We start from the raw sequence: 9,156 nt of genomic DNA on the forward strand, positions 1-9,156 counted from the left end.
TGGCGAGCGCTGGATGAAGGATGACGGAAAGGTACCGGCTGGCGCTGGCACATCTTATCTCGCGCGTATTAGCAAAAGCGATTGGCGCCGTTAGCAGTCGCTGCCCGCCCCCCCGCCCGCCGTGGCCAGCAACAACACTGTTCAAATGCGCTCCAGATGTCTCAATATTTCACTACCTTAACGTTATCGAGCGCGCCGCTGATCTCCGCGCGATAACGCCGCACGTGATCTTCGGCGAGCTACGCCCACATCTGCGCCGCTTCAAGCAACTTACTACATTTCACTTAGACTATAAATTTATATTCGAAAGAGTCAAATATTTCATAGTAAACTCATGAGTCATCCGGCCAAAAAAATAATGAAATTTCCAACAGGTTTACTTTTGACTGAAGTTTGTTCTGATCCAATTTCACAGAAAATAGTTATTCTAGTATCAAACATTTCATTGACTACTCAAGTTGGGCACACATTTAGAAGGTGATGATAAACGAAGGTACGTGGAAAAATGAGAGAAACTTGGCATAGAGGACCCATATTTAATGCTGAAGTCGATGTTTTCGCCGATATGAAATTGGACTGTTAACTCGCTTTCGCTTGTCTTGGAAAACTGAATCTACACACGGACCTGGTGAGTAACTCGTCGAGATTTACACAGAAGAGTTCGAAAGCGTAGAAAAGTCCGGACGCACACAAATACTTCGTTGCCGGACGTGTTCTCAACGGGTAGATGGCCCGTGAACGCGGAAGTGTGTTCGGCTACACGTTAACCATTGCCGAAAGCCATCGATCTTTTCAGCTAGTATTGAATCCAAATATTTAAATAAATGACTCCTGGTTTTACACAAACTTGAATTCATTAAAAAAAAAAAAAAAATGAGGACAGGCGAGTCAGCTCCTCCGCAGCATTTTCCAAGAAGTACTAAAAATGCCAAGTCAGCTCCTATGTACACGAAGCCTGTTGCGGCCACACGTTAACCTTCGTAAACCTTTGTGTGACCGACGGTTTATTTTCTTTTTTTTAACGCATTGGACTCATTTGAGAACAATGCATATTAAAAAAAAAAAAAGTTTGTCGGGGAGAGGTTTACCGACGATTAATGTGTGGCCGCAACACGCTTCCGTGTACATTGGAGACGACTCCCTGTTGTATTTTTATTTTATTTTTTTAAACAGACTGTTCTCACGTTGGCATAATAAATACTTCTTGGGAATTAGAGATTGAGAAGAATAATTCCTACTTGAAATGATCGAAGTGATCGCTACACAGTCGTGTGTAATTTGGTAGGTTTGGTCGGTTTAATTACCAAAACCCATCGATATTTTCTGGTCTTTTCAGCTGGTATTCCACAGAATGATCTCTTTGAATATCTGTCTCATCTCTTGTAACGAACAACAGCACAACAAGTCTCGGAAATTGTGAATATTCTGCTCCGGTTCAACGTCCCCCCCCCCCACCCACCCCCCACTGTCGAGCAGCTCTTTTTGACAGGCAATATGGCGCCGTGAAAATGGTGACTTCACGTGCACGAGCTCTATATAGCAACTCACTGCAATGATAATCTGCACCCCCTGGTGTTCGAATCAAAGAAACATTTTGAGGTGCCACTTTGTTCATTGCAAGCACAAATAACATGGCACCACCATTTTTAAGAAACAAGTGGATTGCTATTGCAGCTCTTACTTATATAATCATCATAAAAGGAAGAAAAATTGGCAAGGAATAAAAGGTAAGAAGAGTGTGGATATTGGAAAGGCTGTTGGCACCATTTAGAGAATACAGCTGCAAGTTCGTCTCTCGATAACAGAGACTCTCCACGCTTCATTTTCCTCCACAGATACAGGCAGTCCTCGGGTTGAGTCGAAATTCGAGTTAAGTCGCTACTCTAGGAAAATATCTCAGTCGTAGACTGAGGACTCCCTGTATAGAATTAATCATACGGGTATGGAATATTGCATGGCAATATATACATTCTGTATATATTATCTTATGAAATATCGCAGCCTGGTACAGCCTGGCGACAGCTGTCTGGTTATCGTTTCAATTATTTTTGTTGAGAAAGCCCACAGGCACAAAGGTGCCACAGACTCTTCGCGGTTTTTTTTTTTAAGCCACATTTCTATAAAATCATAAATATATCCTGTTTTCAAGAATGTTGCCATGGATAGCATACTTTGTACTCTGTGTTAGAACAATGTAACGGCCATGAGGCTTCTCAAACCGGGACGAAAAACCTTTTTGCCAGACAGGTCATAGGCAAGGGAATGAGACAGCCATCAGTTTTCCATACTGCTTATCCTCACTAAGGTCACAAGGTGTGCTGAACGCCATCCCAGCAATTTAGAGTCTTCAATCTACCTTTCACACGTTTGGTGGATGTGGGAGGAAGTACAAGGAGAAAACACATGCGGGCACGGGGAAACAAAACAGAGGTGTAGCCTGGACCGGGATTTGAACCACGGTCCTCAGAAACGCGAGGCAGATGTGTCAGCCAATCGTCTTCAATGGAATGATATGATAACAAAATCTGCAAAAATCAAAGCTTGGGGCTGAATGTCACTTCACACCCACAAACGTATATTTTTGAAGTGGAAGCTCATATGATACAGTTTGGAAGTTATTAATCATTTGTGACAATATGACACCGCTCGCCTGGAATTCAAATTCTGAAATCACAGCAAAACTCACTGCAGAACCTCGTACAACAACTTGAAAGTCCAGTCGCTCGGTGCGCAGCGGATTTTAAGGTCACAATATTAAACATTATTCCTAAATTCATTATCGCTTGTGTACAAAAAAAAAAGAAATATGACCCAAGGAACGCCGTTTGTGTTAATATTTTGTTGCGTTTCACACTTTTGTGGTGGAGCTTTGTAAAAAGAAAATGTGAGTACACTTCGACACCATCCAGAGAGAAATCCAGCAAATGTAATGTTTAGATCACATCCTGAATTGTTGTGCCTGAACTTTTGGATGCCAAATCGCTGGAAAGATAGAAATGTTATTTTAAAGTTCGCACCCCTTTTACGCAAATTTGTGTAATTCGACTGTTCACATCGGGCACAACGTCCTTCTCATCTTGACTGTCCGCCATCAGTCTTCCTCTGAGGAGGGCTGCGCTCCTTCATCATGAACCTCTCTGTAGGCCGCCACGGGGCCACCGTCAGGATTGTAGCTCCCCATTGACATCTTCAGTCCCTCGGACAGCTTCTGTGCTGCCATCTTGGCCTGCAACTCCTGTCGTGGACCACAACACATGACTCGGCTCGATAAGGTAAGTTCAAGGTGCCGACTCGGGTTTTAAAAAGACGGTTACAGCCTTGCTAAAGGAGCTCGAAGTTTTCCTCGAGTTAAGACAGAAGCACAGCATGCAGTCTCCTTGGATGCAGGCTAAATGCTGCCCCCCAGAGGGCTAAGAAGGATATGACATCTCCACGATGACATCTCCGACATGTTCAAATGCCATAACTGAAACCCACGATAAATTAAAATTTAAATAAAGTATTATAATGTTCTAAGAACAACATGTTGTACATACAACATATATTTTTAGTTGTATCTTTTTATCTCTGCAAAACTGCACCTGTACTTCAAGGTTCGTTTACCCTAAAAGCTAGGCCACCAATTTTTTACTGGTCAGTCGGGTCCCAAAAGTGGGTGACACCACTCTATTATATAGAAAAACATGATTTATATACATTTAGTAATGCATTTTCTTTATTACGCTGAACTTCTTGAAAATGAGTAAGAGGAGGTAAATGCAGGTCCCGGGGGGGGGGTGGGGGGGGGGGTAACAGCAGTTGAGAAACACTCCGTTAGGGCTTTAGTTTAAAGGTCAAGTGTCATGAAATGTATGATTTTTAGTATGTTATTAATGAAAAAACAGCCGCCGGTATGGAACCATTCATTTTTTTCCACCGCAAAACATGATTTTGACGTATACGGCTTTTTATAACTCCCGCCATGGAAATCCTCTCGAGGGATTTGTTTTCGACAAGAAGCAGGAAGTGACGTACAAGGCAATAGCGCACTCAGGCGGCCTCATATGTTTTTATTAGATTTACCTGCTGGAAGGTAGCTCTTCGTTCCTTTGTGTTAGCCAAAATGCCGGCTCGTTGTATTGCTCGAGCACTCGGGAGGATGGATTTGCTCGTCATAGTTTTCCAAACGACGCGGTTCGTCGTGAAAAATGGATTGCACGGGTGCAAAGGACGAGAAGTTTGTGGGTTCCAAATGACAGGTAGGTGTGTAAACACCTACTTGAAAAATAATAGGTGGGGGTGAGGGAGGGACGTAATCCGTAAATCAGGGGTGCTAAATGTGTCGATGTGCCACCCCGGCCGAAGCCGTGATCGGCGGACGGGATGGCTCGTCCCGGCGCCAGGCCACGGTGGCTCATCACTGCCAGAGGTGGATCGGACGGGGAGGCGGTTTGGCCGCGCCGTCGTCGTCGTCGCTTGCGGCCGTGGCTGCCGTTGTTCATTGCCGCCACAGAAATGGATCGGGCAGGGAGGTGGTTTGGCCGCTATCCGCATATCATCTAAATATGGCTCGAAACGATAGGGAAAATTGCCCCGGTCCCTTCGCTCGGTTGTGAGATCTTTTCTTCCGTGTCAGAAGGGGCGTGTTCGTCTCCCATAGTAGGGTCCACCACGTGTTTTCATTGGCGAATGTCCCAGTGTGACATCACGGACAGAAGATGCAGCCAATATGGCGACCACTTGAATGTCGAATGAGACTTCCGCAACTTGCCGCATGGATGACGCGCTCTCCGTTCATATTTCTTTTTTTCGTATAGACATTGAAGTATATAATGTTACAAGTATTTTTCATTACAATATCTATTTTAGAATTTTTATAGGCATGACACTTGACCTTTAATTTGGAAGAAGGTAATGGGTTGTTGAGTTTAAAACCTGTACAGTATCTTCAGTTTTTATTATTATATTGGACATTTTGAATAGGTCACTGAATTTGCTGTCCATGAGGTTATTATGGCCTGACCCATGTTTGGAAATGTTCCATTATATGTGTATCGTCAACCTTAACATGTTCACTCTGTCATACTGAAATATGAATTGATATAAAAAACATTTGGAAAAATGTAATTATTCTGAATAGATCACGGTTCAAATCAGGGTTCCTGCCTTGCTGAGTGGAGTTTGTGTATTCTCACCCTGCCTGTGGCTTTTGTGACTCCCCTTCTTCCACATTTGGAAAACATGCATGGTTTATTGAGGGCTCATGCACCCTGCGATTGGCTGGCGACCAGTGCAGGGTGTACCCTGCCTCTCGCCAATTGTAAAAAAAAAAAAAAAAAGAATGTCGCGCAAACGTGTGACACCTGCACGTCGACAACACACCTGTTGTTTCTTAGTCTGCGCTGTGAGGAGCTCAGCGGACTCCTGCAGGGACAGAAGCTGGGCTGGGGCGTGATGCAGAGGAGGCAGCTTGGCTGCCGTGATGTCGTCCAGGTGCTTTTTGTCGCGCTCCCTGCGGGCCTGCGCGGAGAGCGGAGACGGGCCTTCGGACGACCGGCCGGGGGATGAGGACCCAGATGGAGAGTTGCCGTTTCTGCTCGGCAGCCTAAAAAGTCAGATGAGGAAAAACTTAGGTTAATTGACCCATTGACGTGTTTCGATAAAGACTGATAAGATCTGCTCACTGGTTTGGTTTGAATTTTTCCCTCCCGGGCGTCATTGTGTTCTCGTTCCTTTCCAAGACGGTTACGACGTGAGGCTTCTGTGGCGTATGCTTCCTGAGAAAGTAATTGTCCGATGCAGGGGCTTTAAGAGGGTCTTGGCCTTGGTCACCAGTGGTCGTGGAGATCGTGACCCTTTCCAAGGCCTCTGCTAGGTCGCCCTCTTTTGTCCCGACAGAGTTCGGAGAGGCCCCAGAGGAAACCGTCTCCATGCTTTCAGCGACGTCTTCTTCCTCCCGCTCCGCATGAACGGAGGAAGGCGAGGCTGGAGTCCGTTGCGACGCAGCTGCCTCGCTTTGCACGGCGCGTCGCTGCCCGGTGAAGGCTTGCCGGTACTTGGACTGAAACTCTGCCCTGGCTGCTGATAGCAAAGCCTGCTTCCTCTCCTCCTCGTGACGACATTCGATTGCGAGGCGTATCCTCTCCGCAAAGTCCTTTAATCTCTTCCCCTTATCCGGAAGAGACTCTGTTAATCTCCTGCAAATGCCAAAAAAAACAAACAAACAAAAAAAAAAAAACATTTTACTGTACTTTCTCGAGTATAATGCGCCCCGAAGTATAATGCGCACCCATAAAAATCCAGAAACCCTTCTACCAATGTACAATGTGCACCACCAATGCGCTGCTACCCATATGCTCAGAATATCCGGAATCATCTGTATTTACAGTTTCCAAGGTTTGTACTTTTATTGTTTTTTAAAAAAAGTGTCCATACAACAATCATTAATAATAATAATCATTGTGCATGTGCTGATGTAGCCTTAATATCATCTCGGGACAGGCCACAGGACACGCTTGTCCTGGTCCCTGTAATTGAACAGAATCCCTCAACCAGATAAAATAAATGCTCATTTACGGCACATTTTGTTTGTATTGAGAGCACATATTACAGTCTTAAAAGTCTAACAAAATTCCCCCCAAAAATTGACATGAAATAGGTCCTCTATGCCAGTAGCTGGTGCTACATTGCGGCTTAATTGACGACTCATCACATGTCATCACAGAGAAAGAAACATCTTTGTTCACAATTATGTCATTGATTTAATTAAAATTGGATGTCTCAAAGGTACCAATGGTATGGACAGTAAGCATTGGTGATGACTCAAACGCGAGTAATCGTACCGTATCTGTCTGAACAAAAAAGGCAATCTTACCTTTTTTTCCAACTAAAAGTGACACTTTTAGCCTACTACTGTATTACATAAATACACAATACTTAGAAACAACGGCGTTGTCCTTGTACTAGATCCAACTAGTACTCAAGTGTTCTGCTGCACTAGTAGCCTGCGATCACATTTACTTGTCCCACGCAGAAAAGCCATGCAGTACAACTACATACATGGAGTTAATAATGGATTATCAAGATTGTTCAGACTTCTTACCATGCTTCATATCGCTCCACTACCTATCACCCTGTGTCAAAATCTACACTTATGAGGTCTTACCTGTCAGCGAGTATGTTGTTCTGTCGCAGTAGGAGTTCTTGGAGCTGTTCTATGCTCTGCTTGCTCAAGTCTCCCACCTGTCCCTGGCGCTCGGACATCACGGCAAACTGTCCTCAACGCGGCATTGCTCGCGAAACAAGGAGTCGTCCTCGAAACTCAACGGGTTCGTCGTCCATTTGGGAGTGGGAAAACTAGATAAAAACCATAACAAGGGCCACGTTCAGCTAAAAATCAAGTGAGAACATCTCAAAGTGGAGAATTCTTCTTCTTCGTGGGTGGAAAATAAAGGCTGGATTAAACACAGTTGAAAGTTGGAGCGCCCTCTGCAGGCCAAACGTATTGTATTAAGTTTTCAAGGCGTGAACGAGAAGCATCAAAAAGTATGAAAAAAAAAAAAAACGTATTATCATAGGCTACATTTGACAACTTTATAGTTGTTATCGTAAGTATTTCTTTGTTTGAATTGCGTAGAGCACGGATGAACCAACAAACAGAAACAGTTAAAAACCTGTACAGCATGTAAAATACATAAAGTTGATTTGGATAGCAAATCATATTTGTTCATAAATATGTAAATTGTTTTAAGTGTAGAATTTATAAACCAATTGCCTTAATGCTATGACAAAGATTTCAATTTGTGGGACTAATAAAAGTAATCTTCATTTCACTGTATTTTACAGTATAAAAATACACCAATTATTTAATTATATTAAAAAAATAATTTAAATTTCTAATTTAATGGTGGGCAATGTTCAAATGAATGTTGATCATGCTCGGTGGGCCAGATTAAAGAAAAGCGGTTCGCACTTTGCCAGCTTTCAGTCATTTGATACAATGAACGACCTAACATTTACCGCCAGGAAATTAAATGGTTACTACTGTATTATAATACATTTCACACATTGGCTTCAACAATGTAAACAAAGTTGTTTTCAACCAAGCACATAAAACAGCACACATTTTGACGGTGTGTTCATTCCAATTTAAAGAATAACAAAATAAAATAACTCAAGACGGAGTGTAGTCAACCAACAAGGGGTCGGCGTCAACATTAGGGTTGAGATCTGGATTCTGACAGTCTTTAGCAATTAAGCAGAAGCTGCTGTCATTATTATTATTATTCAATTTCTTGGCGGCAATGTAGACAGCAGCCGGATGCTACTTGTGCCTGTGGCTCAGACTTATTGATTACGTGATTATGATCAGCATTTTCACCATGACATACCCCGTTGAATGCAACATTTTTATTCCGTATTCCCACCACATGAAGGCACGTCACATGTAAATAAATATCTTGCGTGTAATGTAATCATAACAAAATAGCTTCTTTTTATTCATACAGAGCCAATAAAAAATTTATGAGAAAATATATATGTAAAACCTTTACTTTTTGACTGTGCCTCTTTAGTTCATCTGAGCAATTCGGGCTACATTAGTTGTAAACAACCAAGGCAGTCCTTAGAATTATTATTTACACAATATGACTCATAATATGAAATTATGTACACCTAGGCTATGTAACTTCATTTCATTCTTCTTTCAACTACAATCATATATTCACAAAGTAGAGCAGAAGAGTGAGAAAATAAAAGAGATAAATCAAAGTAAACATCGTCGTCTTCTCGTGTTAGCTTGTAGCTAGCTTAGAACAAAGGCATGAAACCTGTGCCACAAGTGAAGCGATATTTAAAAAAAAAAAAGTGTATTAATACCTTGAAGGACATTGTACTGGCCTGTATTTTTAGGATACATGTTTTCCTGTAAATATTATATTGTATTGTTGTAAGTCATACAAAATAATGTAAAGTCTTGTCAGGAAAGGGCCAAGGTTTTACCAGTCTGTAAAACAACAAGGAACCAGAGTTTGACATCTGGGTTTTGCAAACTTAAGAGAAAACCGCAATACATATTGATTAATCCAATTTGCCGCAGTTAATATTCCTGTGCTTGGCTAAGCTAATCAGTTGCTAGCTGTAGCTTCCTACGTCTCATTTTCCACATAGAGTGACGCC

General features: G+C 42.6%; 1 protein-coding gene across 1 annotated transcript; it reads right to left on the reverse strand.

Annotated features, from left to right (window-relative positions):
• Positions 1-2,526: 2,526 nt before the first annotated feature.
• polr2m (RNA polymerase II subunit M) lies at positions 2,527-7,449 on the reverse strand. Its single transcript, XM_061814095.1, has 4 exons — positions 7,145-7,449; positions 5,664-6,176; positions 5,362-5,584; positions 2,527-3,235 (listed from the first exon to the last, which is right to left on the reverse strand). The coding sequence occupies exons 1-4, from the start codon at positions 7,240-7,242 to the stop codon at positions 3,092-3,094; spliced, it is 978 nt and encodes a 325-aa protein (XP_061670079.1). The 5' UTR covers positions 7,243-7,449; the 3' UTR covers positions 2,527-3,091.
• Between the last annotated feature and the right edge of the window lie 1,707 nt (positions 7,450-9,156).

Source organism: Syngnathoides biaculeatus, chromosome 3 (assembly GCF_019802595.1).
Source record: "Syngnathoides biaculeatus isolate LvHL_M chromosome 3, ASM1980259v1, whole genome shotgun sequence".
In the NCBI taxonomy this organism is placed as follows: Eukaryota; Metazoa; Chordata; class Actinopteri; order Syngnathiformes; family Syngnathidae; genus Syngnathoides; species Syngnathoides biaculeatus.

Bases quoted from the DNA above. Each gene is read 5' to 3' on its own strand.
- polr2m (XM_061814095.1), bottom strand. From the start codon at position 7,242: ATGTCCGAGCGCCAGGGACAGGTGGGAGACTTGAGCAAGCAGAGCATA. The intron at 5,585-5,663 runs GTGAGCAGATCT...CTGACTTTTTAG, and splicing joins GAAAAATTCAAACCAAACCA to GCTGCCGAGCAGAAACGGCA. The intron at 3,236-5,361 runs GTGTGTTGTCGA...GGTCCACGACAG, and splicing joins CGCAGACTAAGAAACAACAG to GAGTTGCAGGCCAAGATGGC.